The sequence below is a fragment of the Adiantum capillus-veneris genome, chromosome 21 (genome assembly GCF_014529385.1).
Source record: "Adiantum capillus-veneris isolate H3 chromosome 21, ASM1452938v2, whole genome shotgun sequence".
Lineage (NCBI taxonomy): Eukaryota > Viridiplantae > Streptophyta > Polypodiopsida > Polypodiales > Pteridaceae > Adiantum > Adiantum capillus-veneris.
Window position 1 is genome coordinate 62,388,113 of NC_140951.1, and position 17,224 is coordinate 62,405,336.

General features: G+C 44.2%; 1 protein-coding gene across 2 annotated transcripts in view; it reads left to right on the forward strand.

The window, feature by feature from the left end:
• Positions 1-16,392, forward strand: part of FTSHI1 (FtsH extracellular protease family) — a 58,232-nt gene extending 41,840 nt beyond the window's left edge. For both annotated transcript variants that reach the window (XM_086493720.1, XM_086493721.1), the window contains exons 6-18: positions 1,530-1,988; positions 2,068-2,121; positions 2,208-2,273; positions 12,884-12,979; positions 13,068-13,196; positions 13,313-13,365; positions 13,440-13,632; positions 13,793-13,907; positions 14,038-14,312; positions 14,439-14,522; positions 14,603-14,715; positions 15,152-15,401; positions 16,026-16,392. In XM_086493720.1, the coding sequence (XP_086349846.1) occupies positions 1,530-1,988; positions 2,068-2,121; positions 2,208-2,273; positions 12,884-12,979; positions 13,068-13,196; positions 13,313-13,365; positions 13,440-13,632; positions 13,793-13,907; positions 14,038-14,312; positions 14,439-14,522; positions 14,603-14,715; positions 15,152-15,401; positions 16,026-16,199 (2,061 nt within the window). In that variant the 3' untranslated portion in view covers positions 16,200-16,392. The remainder of the gene's footprint in view (positions 1-1,529; positions 1,989-2,067; positions 2,122-2,207; positions 2,274-12,883; positions 12,980-13,067; positions 13,197-13,312; positions 13,366-13,439; positions 13,633-13,792; positions 13,908-14,037; positions 14,313-14,438; positions 14,523-14,602; positions 14,716-15,151; positions 15,402-16,025) is intronic.
• Positions 16,393-17,224: the final 832 nt, after the last annotated feature.

Consider the following 17,224-nt stretch of genomic DNA (forward strand, 5'->3'; position numbering starts at 1 on the left):
TGGAGGAGATTGATGAGATCCGCCAGCGACCAATGCTGGATCTCTTGTGACTTGTGATTTAGCTATCCCAGCTAGCTACTTAGTTCACACTTGACAGCTTAGGATTTCATAGTATTTCATTTCGTCATTCGTCATTTTGTTACTCTGACTTTGTATCAGATCCACCACATTGTAACGCTCTGGTCTCATAGGTCTTCATTTTGGCCTTTTGAAGACGTTAATATAACATTTCATTTCATTTCATTTCTCTCTCTCTCATGTGCTTCCTCTGTGTGCACAATTTGGACAATTAAAAGGTCCTGTAATTCTCCTACCAGGAACTCAGCATACTCCTCCGTAATCTAGTGTGATTCTCCCCTTGATACTTTTCTGCTGCGCATGCCTCCTCTCTCTCTGTTTTTTGCAGGCTGAGAATTCAATGCAAGGCTGCATTTTGCCAGGTGGTCGCTTTTACATCCTTTGCTGTCCTGTATGCCATCTGGCAACTGCCACATCAGCAAGCCTGCCACCTGTACCTCTGCTGTCCTGTAGCTTCAGCCTTGCCGTGTCAGCAAAACATCCCTGCTATATTACAGTCTGGCCATGTCTTCTGTAACTGTCCCGTCAACTGTGCACAGTGAGCTCACCGCCTCATGTCAATCTGCCACACCACAGTGCCATGTCGTTGGGAGTCCACTTTATGAACCGTCTGAAGGCACTTGTCCTATCAATTGTTGCCATCACCATGTGGTGTCACTTGGACTACTGCCGCGTCAAAGTCCACGTAAAAAATTGCACATCTACTCATATGAGCATGCCTCCATCCATTCCATTGAATGAAAGAGCTTTATTTTTCGATGATTACAGAAAAAGCACTATTTTCAGGCATGCAGCTTGTCCCTGTTGCTATGTCCATTTCATGTTACTAGTTAGTAACTGGAATGGCTGGTTGAACTCTCCTCGTCTCCATATTTGTAATGTAAGAGAAGACGGGAGGTAATGAGGAGGAAAAAGCTGGGTTGTTCATAACTTCTTCAATAGAATTGTTTGAGTGATGTAGAGCTGGCTGGCACGGTTTGGTGCGGGTGGTGTGAGGGACAGACTCTCCAGAAAGGTTTGAGAATCTTGAGAAAAGGAGATGAGGAGTTTATGGAAGCACTGATGAGGAACAAGCGGCAAGTGATACCACCATAGATTAGATGATCCATCTCTATCGAAGTTTCTGTTCATACTGACCTGTATCTAGACCTCAACATGTCACGTAATGGAAATTCGGAAGGAAATTGTTTTGAAGCAAAAAAGTAAATCATTTACAGAAGGATTGACAACTAGAGGTAATCACTGATACCGTTTAAATGTTCCAATGGGGTTTGTACTCTTAACTGATAAATGCACTTGCATTTTATAAATAGGGAAAATTGATTGACAAGATTGGTTAGGAAAATTGGTTCTTTGTCCTGTTCAAGAGAAACTGTAAAGGGGTCACGATGTTTGTTATATTGAGCTGATGCTGTTTCGTGGTCCTTGTTTATCCTCATCGGGATGTCCAGCCAGCTGTAGTAGTTCCGCCACGGAATCCAAATCCAGTGGCATCATCCATTTCTGGAAAAGTGATGTTGGAATTGGCGGTTGCAAGTGGGCTGATAGCTACAATGGCATATACAGTCGGTGGTTTTTTGGCAGCATTGGTTTTTGCAGGCGTTAGCGCTGTGACCGTCGGCTTGGCATACATGGTGCCCTCAGTGATGACCCCGCTGATGTGGTCCGCTCGAGTTATTGTTGTAAAGCTTCTGGAGGGCATTGGGACAGTACTTTTTGGTGGTTTTACACAGGATACCTTTGGCAAGAGAGGTTTCCTTGGCATCATTTCTAGCATATATGGAGTGTTTACATCAGGTGACTTCACGACCAGTGTACGTCTCCTGGCAATAATGATTTTTGTAGGTGGATTAATGGCATCAATTGCCCGATTTACCCTCACAAGAAGACCAAAAGACTTTACAAAATGGGTAAGTTTACGTAAGTGATTTGATTTCTGTTTCAGGTTAGTTAAAAAGATGATGAGTGAATTTTTAAAGTCAATTGCAGGATTTGTGGCAAGCTATTGAATTTGGTCAATCAAAGCCACAGGCTCGAATAGAGGTTTTCTTCTTCTTTTTTTTCCAACATTTTGTGCTCCCTGATGTTGGCAAACAGCATGTAGAACCATGACTATTTTTAACTGTCAGGGAACTACGGGTGTTCTTTTTGAAGACATTGCTGGGATTGATGAGGTTGTTGAGGAGCTACAAGAGGTAATCAATTCAAAGTTAATTGGATACAATTTTTCTCAAGGTGTTTTTGATAATGCGGAGAAAGCATTCCTAGTGGAACTTTAAAGTGCTTGCATCTAATGGGGCTCTGCTCATGAACCCTGTTGACAAAAACTCTTAACCATTGATTATCATAACTTGATTTGGCTACTTGGCTGTGGAGCTTGGCTTCGAGTGTTTGGGCATGGCCCCATTGGTACGGCTGTAGGTTTTGTTTCACGTCGGGTTGGGGAAGACCCAACCTCTCAAAACCCCTAGAACTTTCGTTGTCGGAAGGCACACTCTTTTTGTGTAACTGTTGATGTGTATGTCCATGCTACTGTCCAATTTGCATGGTAAATTTCCTTTATACCAATCAACCATGCAGTAGTGCAAGGCTACGAAGGAAAGAAACTTGAAGGAGCAATAGATCATGATATTATTTTTTTTGTGTAGGTGTGAGCCCCAAGCTCCACCAGAAAACTCGCTGGATGTCAGCAACCCACCGAGTATAAAGCGCATTGTCTGTGACTTGAGTGTTTTCGTAAGAGATGCCTATACTACGTCCATTTCAAGTGCCATCTCCTGGGAACATATAGTGGCACCACTTCGTCAAACCAATTGTATAATTTCACAAATGTGTATGCAATATATGGAAGTCTTGAGAGTTTAGAGCCTCCTAGTCTCCTCATCCGAGCGATAACTGCCTACTGTAAATCATCACGGAAAGTAAATAACTGCTATGTCTGTAAACCAGTGTATTTCAGAAACTCTGCTGAGAAAACTTTGGAAGGATCCCCTCTAATCTTCTATGCAATGTACAAATGGCATGGCCTATTGAAACCGGCCTGTACTTTCAAAAAGGGTGGTAGACCTTAGACTTAAACCTTATTTGCTTTTACCCATTTAATTTGTCGCCCACTTTACCTGTACTTTCAAGACACAACAAAGGGGAAAGGGATACAGGCTGCTAGAATGCACCTGTATGAGAAGACCGACACCAGATTGACCCCTAACTTAGGCGCCCCTTTCGGTATTTCTTTATTGTTTAAAAGAGGGAATAAACGCTGTGGTTCCCTACAAGCTGCCCCGCACAAGCTTGGCTGAATTTCAACTGTTCCGGCCCGATTTCGGCAGCATAACTGTACTAGGACCCTTCACAGTCAGTATTCCCACGCATTGAATGACTTTCCTGACACGTTTGGGCACTTTGCAAAACCTGGCGAGAATCTGCAGCACGCTGAATTCTCTGTTTTCAGCCCCGAAAATGCGCCGGATCACCTGTATAGGGGTCCCCTTACGTCTCCGAACTTCCTGGGGGTATTAGGGTCCGTTTAGGCCAAAACCCTAAACCTGCAAAAATACACAACAGGCTGCAATTCACTGTTTCGGGCTCCGTTTTGCGTGCCGGTCGCATCCGTAGCAAGCCCTCGAGCTCCCGCACCTGTAGGGCTACTTGCCCTTTGAATCGGACGAGAAATCTGACGTGAAACCTCTCCGAATTCACCTATACCTGCGGGGGACTAGCCGCTAGCTAATCCAGTACCTGTGCAAGAGGCTCTTGCCTCGGCAATCACGCACGAACCCACATAACTGTACATTGGTCAAATGAAAAGCCCACTAGTGGGGCATAACATACTGCCATAGGGGAGAGAGAGAGCAGTGCGTAGCGTGCATGGCATCACTCCTGGCACCGCACTGTCCATAAGAGGGAAAGCAAGCACTCCATTGAAGCTCTCAACCTGTGATGACAGAGAGAACATGAGCCCTCCCCTCTCTAAAATCAGCGCCCCCTCTTCATGCATGAGGAAACTGCACAGAAATGTGCCACTTGGCACACTTACAGGCCATTTTCCATTTTGGGGTTGCCGCCTAAAAATCTCCCGACTGGTTGCCCAGTTGACTTCACGGCAGAGTAATAAAATGTTCCCCTTGTCGTTCCGAAGGTAATGACGCGAACACATTTTCAGGTCCCAAAATAGCAATTCCCTAAATTTTAGGAGATGTTGCCATTGTATCTTTCTAGGTCATCCGACCCTCTTTGTACACTGCAGCCACACCCAAAACTGAAATGTAGCCTTTGTAGCGAAGGATTCCACTTTGGCTAGTCAATGACCCCACTTTGGCTAACCATAGTCCTTGTCCAACCTTAGTGCTCTCTTGTCCTCAGGCCTGGACTCCCTCTGAACAGTTCCACACTAGCTATGCAATGCAAGGCAGTTAGATTTCCCGAGGGGTGTTTCCAAAAAGTGAAAGTAAATAAATAATAAGAAAGAAATCAACAAAAAGGATAGATAGTAGTCACACGCCGGTGACATACCCCCCTCTTGAAATCTCAAACGTCCTCGTTTGCATCTATGTCGTACATGCTCACAGTCAACACTCGGGTGTGCACACACCTGTCGACACATGCAAGACATATACATGCTCATTGTCAGCCCCGGTGTATTCAGCACCTCGTTGACACATGTATTGCCTACGTGTGAACCCTGTCCCAATGACATAGTGGTAGTTTCGCACTCTGCCATTGCTTTGAGTCATTAACTTTCCAATGACAAAATGGTAGCTTCACATTTTGCGACTGTCTTTTAGTACACGTTGGATCCAGTAACACTTTCGAGCATACCCAAACCGACAGTTTAAGAATGCAATTACACATGTACCCTATAATAGAAGCAATTACTGTATCCTTGACAAGCTGACAAGAAATACTCACTTCTATAGCACTAACCACACTTTTGGACATTCCGTAAGAGCAATTGCCAAACTGACAATGTGTACAGCTCTAACATTCATGTAACATGTACTTGATTTGAGCTCACTTTAAATACCATGTACATCATTTCTTTCAGAAGCCATTGTCACACTGACAATCCATGTAGCTTTGAAACTGAAGGGGTCAAGGTAGGTTGCAAATCGAAGGCTTCAAGGTAAAGTGATAACACAGTTGGTGACTCTGTAAGTTCACCTTCTTCCATCCACTTAGCATCCATTGGTGGATAGTTTTTGAACTTCACCAAGTAACGCCTAGCAACCTTGCCTTTCACTTTTCTTTCTTTATGTGCCAAAATCTGTTCTGGGACCAAGATCTCGTCAAGTTCCTCGACTTCCGGCTGATCTTCAGCTGGCATATCCTCTGGCACATCACCTACATAGGGTCTGAGAAGACTCACATGAAACGCATTGTGAATCTTCCAACTCTCAGGCAATTTCAGCCTATATGCAACATCATTGATTATGTCGCATACTTGAAAAGGCCGATAGTAACGCATGCTGAGCTTTGGAAACAGTCTTTCCTTGCCCTTCATCTTCTTTAACCTTGCCTTATCAAAGTGCAGAAGCACCCAATCACCAAGTGAAAATACCATTTCACGACGGTGACGATCAGCTGCTTGCTTTTGCTTTGCCTGAGTCTTTTCTAAGGCCACTTTGACCTTCTTGTACATTTCATCCATGTCCTGAACATACTTATCTGCTTCAAATATCTTGTCCTTTGTATGCAGTATAGGAGGAACTTTCTTGCCACCTTCAACTATCTCAAAAGGTGCCTTACCAGTTGATGAATGCACTGTATTATTGTATGCATACTCCACCAATGGCAAATACTGCTCCCACTTTCCTTTATGCTCTGACACATAGCACTTCAGCAGATCTAAGACAGTAGAATTTGCTTCTTCTGATTGCCCATCTGTTTGAGGATGAAATGACGAAGAGAATTTGAGCGTTGTGCCCATATTCTCAAACAAGCCTCTCCAGAACAAACTTGTCATGCGTGGATCACGGTCGCTAACAATCGACTGTGGCATGCCATGATACTTGAAAATATTGCTCATAAACAAGCGTGCCATCTGATCTGGCTTTATCTTCTTCCTGACAGGAATAAAATGAGCCTGCTTGCTGAATCTGCAAATGATGGTCCAAATACCATCGTTTCCTGTCTGCGTTCTCGGAAGATCAAAGATAAAATCCATAGCAATACTTTCCCATGGTTTATCTGGAATAGGTAGTGGTTGCAATAACCCTGGTGCCTTTTGCCTGTCAAACTTGACCTTCTGGCATATTAGGCATTCTCGCACAAAGGCATCCACATCTCTTCTCAATGTAGGCCAGTAGAAGAATGTCTCAACCGCTTTAACTGTAGCATCGATACCACGATGCCTTGCATACGGTGGGACATGACTCTCTTCCATAACTTTGCGTCGCAATGGCTTTGTGACACACAATCTGCCATGCATCATCATGAATCCATCTTTGAGAAGATAGTGTTCATGACGTTGTCCATCCATTAGCTGCTCGAAGACCCTTGCAAAATCTTCATCATTTGCATACTGTTCCCTCATATGATCAAGTTCATGATGATAAGGAATTGACACAGCTGAAATTTGTGGCTTCCTTGACAAGGCATCAGCCACAACGTTCTTCTTGCCTTCCACATGCACAATCTGAAAGTGGAACATGGACAAGATATTTGCCCATCGCATATGCTTCTCAGATAACTTTGCCTGTGTCAAGAAGTATCGCAAGGTCTGATGATCCGTTTGGACAATGAAATCTGCACCTAGCAGTTAGTGTTTCCAACTTAAGAGCGCATGAATGACGGCCTGCAGTTCTTTTTCATAGACTTGCATAGTCTTTTCTGGCCCTTGCAAGATCTGGACCACAAATGACTTCCTAAGATCTGGCAACACAATGACTGGATCTGAAGTCATCTTTTCCTTTAAGAGATTAAAAGCTGAAATCTCTTTTTGTGTCCATCTAAAGGTGACTGCCTTCTTTTGAAGAGCATGTAAAGGTGAAGCAATCTCAACGAAATTTCGGATAAACCTTATGTAATAGGAGCATAGTCCCAAGAAACTTCGGACATCGTGCACCGTCTTCAAATCTGGCCATGACTTGATGGCTTCAACTTTTGCAGGATCCATTTTGACACCATCCTTGAGACAATGTGTCCGAGAAAATGAATCTCTTCTAGAAAAAATTCACTTTTCTTTGCATTGATAAGCAACCTATGACTGCGCAGCTCTTTGAACACAATGGCCAAGTGATGCCTATGCTCCTCTTCATTCTTTGAGTAGACTATCATGTCATCAAAGAATGTACCAACAAACTGCTGGTGTGGACGGAAAATTCTGTCCATCATCCTATTGAACGTAGCAGGAGCATTTGTGAGACCAAAGGGCATCACTAAAAATTCACAAAGGCCAAACGTTGTTCTAAAAGCAGTCTTGTGCACATCCTCTGATCTAATGCGGATCTGATGGTACCCACTCTTTAGATCTATCCTGCTAAACATAGCTGCTCCTTCTAATTTGTCCAGAATATCATCAATTCTAGGTATAGGGAACCTATTCTTGATGGTATTCTTGTTCAGTGCACAGTAGTCGATGCACATACGCCATGAGCCATCCTTTTTCTGCACCAACAACACTGGAGAACAGAATGGAGATGAACTGGGCTGAATCAGCCCCTTTTCTAACAGCTCCTGTACTTGGCTCATTATCTCTTTCTACTGAGCCGCACTAACCCTGTACGGAGGCTTATTTGGTGGGCTACTGCCTGGCACCAAATCTATCGCATGGTCCTCGGGTCTCTCTGGCGGTAATTGAGATGGTAATGAATCGGAAAAACAGTCACTATACTGTTGTAAAAACATTGACCTTTCTTTATCTAACACAGATAAATTTGATTCATCACAATCTGACACTTTACGTGCAAAAACCAAGTACGTAGAAAGATGCTTTTTCATTACAGAAGTAATAGCAGAAGCTGATACAGTGGGAATAGACTCCCCTTTAAGCTTTACATCCAGAATGTGAGTCTCTGTACAATGATCTTTTTGTTGTAGGCATCCATGATTCCCTGTACACGAAATAACCAAGGAATACCTAACAACACATCACATCCGTCCAGTGGCATGATGTAAAATTCTTCGGCATCTACATAGGACTGGATATGTAGGCGCAACTTTCCGATGATGGGTGTCACAGCCTCTGTATGGCCAGGACATGCCAAACCTGCCTTTGCTGTATACCTCATCTCTTCAGGTCTGATTCCCAACTTTGAAGCCAATTCTGGGGAAATGAAGTTGGCTTTGGCACCTGGATCAAAGAAGATAAGGACTCTTTGATCCCTGACCTTTCCCCATGCTTTGCAAAGCTCACTTGCATCTGAATTTGGCTTGTCGCCCACCATATCTGGTACTAGACCAGCCATGGGCTTCTTTCCTTTCTTGTCTTCCTTGTCTTCCTTGTCTTCAGAATCAGCTGGCCTTTTCTTTTGAGCACAATTGTAAGCAATGTGGCCAGGCTGCTCACAGATAAAGCATTTATTCTCTGACCTCAGGACCTTCTTTTGCTCTTTCGACTTGCGAGGAAAACGTCTTTTCCATTTCTTTGCTGGTCCCTTTTTTGATTCAGCCGTAGCTTTGCCTTTCCCTGCGTTGGTTGGCTCCTGAGTCGCTTTAGGAACCTCATTGGGAACGTACTTCTTCGCTGAATTTTTCTTGGCTGATCCTTCCTTGATGCCAGTATTAAATTCACAATCTTCTCCCTTGAGCAAACCATTGCCAGTGTTTGCTACCTCGATGAGCTGCGTCAAAGTAGTGACTTTGGTCTTCGTGCAGTACTTCTCTCAATCCTTTGGGTAGGCCACAACAATATTTTTCAATCTGTTCTGTCAATGGCACAAACCTATAGGAAGTTACTGGAAGTAGAGGTTTCCAAAACTTCCGATTGTAGTCATCTAGATTCTTGCAAATGGCAGCATTAAGCTGGTGCCATTCTGTCATGACATCTGCTTCAAAGTCATCAGATAACCATGCTGCTGCAAAAATCTGCTTGAAGTAAATCCATGTGGACGGAGCTTGCCCTTGAAGCAATAAAGTTGTCCACCATTGTCCCGCTTTCCCTGTCAAGAAAGTGGCTGCCTTGTGGACCTTTGAAGCCTTTGTAAAGTTTCCCCCTGCATAGGCCTTGTCAAACTGCTGGAGGAAGGAGAGAGCCTTCTTCCTGTCATCAAACCCTGTAAAGGTCGTGAATGTCACACCTTTGCCACCTTCTTTGTACAGAGTTGGCTTCTCCAGCGGCGTTAAGTTGTCATATGGAAGTGACTGAAACATGGGAACACTGTTAGGGTTCATTTGTGTTCCTTGACCGCTATTAAGTGGACCTGGAAATGCCATATTTAAAATTCTAGCCATACCAAAATTTGCCTGTGGCATCCCAAATTGGCCCTGAGAAACCCTGGTAGCATGCCCGTGACACCATACATGGGGTTAGGCATCATTGTTTGAGCATCCCCGAACACTGTTCATGTCGTGTAAAACTGATTTCCAGGTGCATGACCAGCCATGCTCTGGAATACCGATCCACCTCCAAAATAGCCAGGGTGTACTGAAGGTGGTGGGAAGACTTGTTGCATAGCCTGTAGGTTGCTTCGCTGCCCATTAGAACCAGCTATAGGCTGCTGAAAAGTGGCTGGCCGAACTGGTACAGCTTGAAAGACTGGCATCTCAGCCACCTGTTCTTGCACCTTAGGCAGAGGTTGTGGAGACTGCATGTTCTCCGTCAAGTGTACAGGTGTTTCCATTGACTCTGCAGTATGAATCACCTGTGCTCGAGCCTTAACAGGCTTTTGAATATGATCCAGTGACCCAACTTGCTGAGACGGAAGAGAAGGTTGCAGAAAGGCTAAAAACCTTGGGTTCTGCATTACTTGTGTGAACATAGCCACAGTAGTAGCCAACTGGGTCCTGAATATATCATCATCCGTCTGTGGTGGTCTTGAAGACTCACCCACTTCATGTGTCTGTTGACCCTGTGAAGAGAAAACCTCTTCAGTCACATCATCTGGTCTGTCAGCCATAATTGTAATTCCCCGTGTCTGGTCTATGATCCCCTGTGTCTGCAAGCCCAACCTGACCAAGGCTCACTTCTATGGGAAAAAGTGATTTAATCCCGGCGATGGAACCATGAAACCAGCCTGTACTTTCAAAAAGGGCGGTAGACCTTAGACTTAAACCTTATTTGCTTTCACCCATTTAATTTGTCGCCCACTTTACCTGTACTTTCAAAGGGGAAAGGGATACATGTTGCTAGAATGCACCTGTATGAGAAGACCGACACCAGATTGGCCTCGAACTTAGGCGCCCCTTTCGGTATTTCTTTATTGTTTAAAAGAGGGAATAAACGCTGGAATAAACGCTGTGGTTCCCTACAAGCTATCCTGCACAAGATTGGCTGAATTTCAACTGTTCCGGCCCGATTTCGGCAGCATAACTGTACTAGGACCCTTCACAGTCAGTATTCCCACGCATTGAATGACTTTCCGACGCATACGGGCACTTTGCAAAACCTGGCGAGAATCTGCAGCACGCTGAATTCTCTGTTTTCAGCCCCGAAAATGCGCCAGATCACCTGTACAGCGGTCCCCTCGCATCCCCAAACCTCCTGGGGGTATTAGGGTCCGTTTAGGGCCAAAACCCTAAACCTGCAAAAAATACACAGCAGGCTGTAATTCACTGTTTCGGGCTCCGTTTTGCGTGCCGGTCGCATTCGTAGCAAGCCCTCGAGCTCCCGCACCTGTAGGGCTGCTTGCCCTTTGAATCGGACGAGATTTCTGACGTGAAACCTCTCCGAATTCACTTGTACCTACGGGGGATTAGCTGCTAGCTAATCCAGTACCTGTGCAAGAGGCTCTTGCCTCGGCAATCGCGCATGAACCCACATAACTGTACATTGGTCAAATGAAAAGCCCACTAGTGGGGCATAACATACTGCCATAGGGGAGAGAGAGAGAGAGCAGTGCGTAGCGTGCAGGGCATCACTCTTGGCACCGCACTGTACATAAGAGGGAAAGCAAGCACTCCATTGAAGCTCTCAACCTGTGACAGAGAGAAAATGAGCCCTCCCCTCTCTAAAATCAGCGCCCCCTCTTCATGCATGAGGAAACTGCACAGAAATGTGCCACTTGGCACACTTACAGGCCATTTCCCGTTTTGGGGTTGCCGCCTAAAAATCTCCCGACCGGTTGCCCAGTTGACTTCACGGCAGAGTAATAAAATGTTCCCCTTGTCATTCCGGAGGTAATGACGCGAACACATTTTCAGGTCCCAAAATAGCAGTTCCCTAAATTTTAGGAGATGCTGCCATTGTATCTTTCTAGGTCATCCGACCCTCTTTGTACACTGCAGCCACACCCAGAACTGAAATGTAGCCTCTGTAGCGAAGGATTCCACTTTGGCTAGTCAATGACCCCACTTTGGCTAACCATAGTCCTTGTCCAACCTTAGTGCTCTCTTGCCCTTAGGCCTGGACTCCCTCTGAACAGTTCCACACTAGCTATGCAATGTAGGGCAGTTAGATTTCCCGAGGGGTGTTTCCAAAAAGTGAAAGTAAATAAATAATAAGAAAGAAATCAACAAAAAGGATAGATAGTAGTCACACGCTGGTGACACCTATCCTTGAAAATCTACTGAAAGTTTCTGCTCTTTTTTGGAGTGCTACATAATTTCACTGTAATATTGAGAAAAGGAGCAGGATTTGATGGCAATTCTTGCGGGAGATTTTCTATATAGCCAAGACCATTCCATGGTCGTCTATGGCAGCCACCCGTGGGTTACGTTGCTAGAGACCTTGGGGAAGTACTTACACATGCATAGAGTTGGAAGCTCTAAAATTTGGGCCCATTTTGTCTCTGCTCCATTTTTTTGGGGTTTGCTGCACCAAAATCTTCTTTTACCTTCGATCACTTGCTTGTATACTATACACAGTGACACTCACAAACATTATGTATTATAAGGAATCAAATGTATAGAGAACTAGATATCATACATGACTCTTATGTAATTTCTCAAGGTAATATAGCTTGTATGTTCAAGAAAATTACATTTTAATCATTCAAGGGGTCTCACATTACCAAATAAACCATTTATTTCTGACCCTGTGCAATTCATACATGCATATTCAGCATGTTTATTGCAGAGCATGTACAGTATGGACACATAATGTAAAGAAGCTGAATTTGATGGGAAAGGACTCATACAGAGATAGCCACGGGAGATGGTAAATCTTGACATAGGTTTTGGAAATCGGAATACTGGTGGTTGGAACCTATCTAACCATGTGCAAGATCGACCACTGTCCATTTGGTTTGTAAATACCAAGTTGTGCCTCTTAAGTAGCCCATGTTATAACTTTATCTTTGTGCACTTCAGTTTGGAAAGATAAAATATGTAGGCCGACTATCTCCCAATATGGTTGTAAGGAGGATATCTTTATCGAGGGATTAGCAAATTTTTGATGCTGATGATTGAAAGGTTGATCTGTGTATTCTCATCAGTGTACTTAAAATAGCCGACTCTGGTGTCTGGAGTTGGTAAATCAGGAAGCAAGCTTCCAAGGTCCTTTAAACACATAAGTGTGTGTGCATAGAAAAGGTTCTGTTGGTCACTTGTAGTCTCATTGGTCCAAGCATTATTTCCAAAAGGTTCAAGGTCTTCCTAGGTGGTTTGGCTTTTCTCTTTTTCTGAGAAGATTGTATTGGTTTTTTTCTAGTGGGCCAGTGAGGATATATACATGCCAGAGTTATTGACAGTATCTCTTTGATCCCTGCAGCTTGTGCATTACCTTAAAAATCCTGAGCGTTTCAATCAGATGGGTACCAAGCCTCCACACGGAGTTCTTTTGGAAGGGCCTCCTGGCTGTGGCAAGGTTCAAGATATCTGTATTTTGTTACGCTTTACGCCAAGCTGATCAGAACAGTTTGTTCTTGATAGCCCGTGGGTTGTTTGTATTGCAGACTTTGCTGGCCAAAGCTATTGCAGGGGAAGCTGGAGTTCCCTTTTATCAAATGGCAGGTTCTGAATTTGTGGAAGTACTTGTTGGGGTAGGAGCTGCCCGTGTTCGGGACCTCTTCAAACGGGCTAAGGTGGTTTTTTTGTTGAATTTTTGAATTACAGTGGTACTGCAAGTTTGGTATCTCAGAGCTAGAAAGTAAGTCTGTTATTGAGGTTATGTCACATCTGCAACTGTGTAACTTTACAGATCAACCATCCTTCGGTGGTATTTATTGATGAAATTGATGCTCTTGGTTCAATGTAAGAAATCCAACTTAAGAACTTCTGTGGCATCTAGAGTTTGATGATGATGCATTTGCTGCTTTCTCCCACAGGCGGCAAGGAGCAGACGGAGGGGACATGGAGGAATATAATGCAGGCTCACAGGAAAGGGAAACGACCCTGAACCAACTTTTGATAGAGCTCGATGGTTTCGATACTGGCAAGGGAGTTATATTTCTTGGTGCCACAAATCGCAGGGACATGCTGGATCCAGCTCTGCTACGTCCAGGAAGGTTTGACCGAAAGGTACAAGAGAGCTCACTTCACTGGTATTCTTAATCAATTGGCATGAGTGGATTTAGAAATGAACACCTTCTCTTTGCATGTATGAAGACCTTGGACAGCTTTGTCTTCAGAGAAAAATTATTTTGCTTAGTTTTTGATGAATGAATACTTCTTTATGCAGATAAAAGTCAAACCCCCACGAGCAAAGGGCAGGCTAGAAATACTTAAGGTTCATGCCAAGAGTGTAAAGCTTGCCCCAGAAGTTGATCTCTGGGTTGTCGCCAAGAATCTGCCAGGTTTCTTTTGCTATGTACTTGCTTTGCTTGTTAGACATGAGCAGGAGTTTAATCCCTTGGTTTTGAATTTTCAGAGAGACTTCTTTGGATTGACTTACGATTAAATGTCGTTCTACCTCTGTGAATGTAGGGTGGACAGGTGCAGAGTTGGCACAGCTCTTACAAGAAGGTGCGATGATGGCTGTAAGGAACGGGCATCCTCACATTGTTCAGAAGGACTTGGACCTTGCAGTCGATCGGATCACTGTTGGCCCACAACGATTCGGAGTCGGCCGTGGGCTTCCTGTGCATCGACGAATGGCAACCCTTGAAGTTGGGCTGGCGATGACTACCCACATACTTCGTCGCTTGGAAGGAGCCAAACTGGAATACTGCGAGCGTGTATCAATTGTTCCTCGTGGCGAGGTTTCTTCTTTTTCCCACTAGCTTATTTGGGTCCTGTTGATTTTGCAACTCCTGGGTCTTCATAGCAGGAATCAATGCACATTAGAGAATACGGTGTTCTGAGCTCTACTTCTTGCAACCCTGCAGACGCTCTCTCGTACAATTTTTCAGCGTTTGGATGATGAAGGCTACTTTTTTGAAAGGAGGCCACAGCTTCTTCATAGACTGCAGGTCATGAAGGCTTTGGGATGCTAATGCAAATGCTGCCTGTGGTCACCACTTTCTCATGACGAGGTAATTGAAATGTGCAGGTCTTTCTTGGAGGGAGAGCAGCAGAAGAGGCATTGTATGGAAGGGACACCTCCAATTGGTCAGTGTCGGCTTTGAGGGATGCATCATGGCTGGCTAGGAAGATTGTTACGATGTAAGCGCTTTATCTTTCATATCAAAGTCAGCAGTTGAATACCCAAATTAAAAAAGAGTCCCATTAAAGCATTGCTTTGAGTCAACGAGAGCTAGCTCAGTTGGTAGAGCAAGAGCCCCTTGTGTCAAAGGTCTTGGGTTCAAACCCCCTTGACAGCTCGTTTGACATGTAGCCCTTAGGGGCTGTTTCCCTAGTCCAAATGATGGATTGACCACCCTAACCCGGTTGGGATGACGCACCTTAAGAGTTGGGTTGCCTCCACCTAGGGGGGTTGGGTGTGTGTGTTGTAATTTCAAAGTTCTACTCTCTCAAAAAAAAAAAAAAAAAAAAAAAAGCATTGCTTTGCTAACATGCTATTGTGGTTATGACTAATACAGAGTTTTAGCACGAAATCCATTCAAGCTGAGTGACAAACTTGATTTCATGCTCTTGACAGATTCAACCTAGAAGGACCATTGACTGTTCGTGGAGAGGAACCTCCCTGGTCGAGTGATGTCTCCTTTACTGGCCCACCTCTTAATTTCGAAGGATGGCTTTATGATGACTACGGATTTACAGAGCGCACGCTCAATCTTGAAATGGATGATGAAGTGGCGAAGTACAGCGAAGCCTTGATGAATAGAATGTACAAGAAGACTTTGTCAATGCTGCAACAGCATCGAGCTGCATTGACAAAAGCTATATATGTAAGCTCTTCTGACGTTAGGCTTTCTGTATGCAGATCTTTGTATTGATGTATGCTTGTGTGTGTGTGTGTGTGTGTGTGTGTGTGTGTGAGAGAGAGAGAGAGAGAGAGAGAGAGAGAGAGAGAAATGAAATGTTATATTAACGTCTTCAAAAGGCCAAAATGACCTATGAGACCAAAAAGTTACAACTGGAGAATCTGATACCATGTCTGAGTATGGAAATTACAGAGTTACAAAGAACTAAATCTAAAACACTAAATGTAAGCTCTTCTGACGTTAGGCTTTCTGTATGCAGATCTTTGTATTGATGTATGCTTGTGTGTGTGTGTGTGTGAGAGAGAGAGAGAGAGAGAGAGAGAGAGAGAGAGAGAGAGCACATATATTGGTACCTAGTTCTACACCCACTATTCGGCACTGATGACATTAGTGGGTCATGGTATTTAGTCAATATTATGCTTGATGGAGCTGATGGTTATATTGTCTTATGGGTGATTACCATGAGAATCTACCTTGCACTTTCCTTTAAAGGTGAATCTGGGCTTATCCTGGATTCATCTAAGTGTATAGAAGCTCTCTTGCAAAATATATGTATGCAATTTCTGACAATAGGGATTTCATCTGCAGGTCATTCTGGAAAAAGATGAGTTGTATGGATATGAGCTAGATCTCATCCTTGATAAATATCCAGCTGATACTCCAGTTAGGCTGGTCGAAGAGGAAGCAGATCCTGCGGCTTTGCCAAGCTTCTCAGAAGCCAAGCCCGGACTGGAAATTTTACTAGATGCACGAGTTGGGTGACCTGGCTGCCTGTTTCGTCATATAAGTATTCTGAAGAGAGCTGTTGGAGAGTTTGGTAAATTGGATGCGGCAATGTATTCCTTTTTTAATCAATTTTGATCTTAACAGGGCACTTCAAAATGCGCTCTCTCTCTCTCTCTCTCTCTCTGGAAAATTGTGCTCTCTATTTACATTTTATACACGTTATTGAGCAGCTCTCTCTCTCTCTCTCTCTCTCTCTCTCTTTTGGAAAATTGTGCTCTCTATTTACATTTTATACACGTTATTGAGCATGCTCTCTCTCTCTCTCTCTCTCTCTCTCCCAAGTGTGGTAGATTGGTTATGCCATTTAACAGGTCTTGAGTTCAAATCCTCGTCGGCTAGATATTTAAGGTCTCTTGGGGTAGTTTCCTACAATGTTAAAACTCTCTCTCTCTCTCTCTCTCTCTCTCTCTCTCTCTCATTGGATCATCACGGGAGGACAGGTCGCATTGATAGGTGGGGGGACATGGAGAAGCCTTTGGTCTCTATGATCTCACGGCTCATTAGAGCCAAGGCTTCAGTACCACGTGCCATTATCCGAGCAGAGCTTGCTGCCCCCCCACTAGTAGTCGAGGCGCTTACCAGATTTGTCTCCTTCATACACTGCATGTGGGAGCTTCCCAGAGACAGATATGCCCGCCTTGCACTTGAGTCCTCTTGACAGTTAGCCATGTAGGGAGATACAGCATGCTGGTATGGTGAAATGACATCATGGTTTTAGGCGCATGGGTTCAACATAGACAGATTGTCCCCCTTCTAGTACTCATTAGAGGCGCCCTCTCTGACTCTTACACAGACCGAGATCACCAAGCTCATCCAACAAGACTTGGCTCAGCTAGACATCAAGAAGACATGGATACAACCAGCGCAAGAGCTGGGCACGAAGATGACTTTCTACAGAGAGCATCTTCTCCAGCTTGCAGAGGACGGTTTTGTGGCTAGGCCCAAATACATGGACACTCACTTGTCTCATGGGATACGATGTGCTATTGGCCAGATACGCA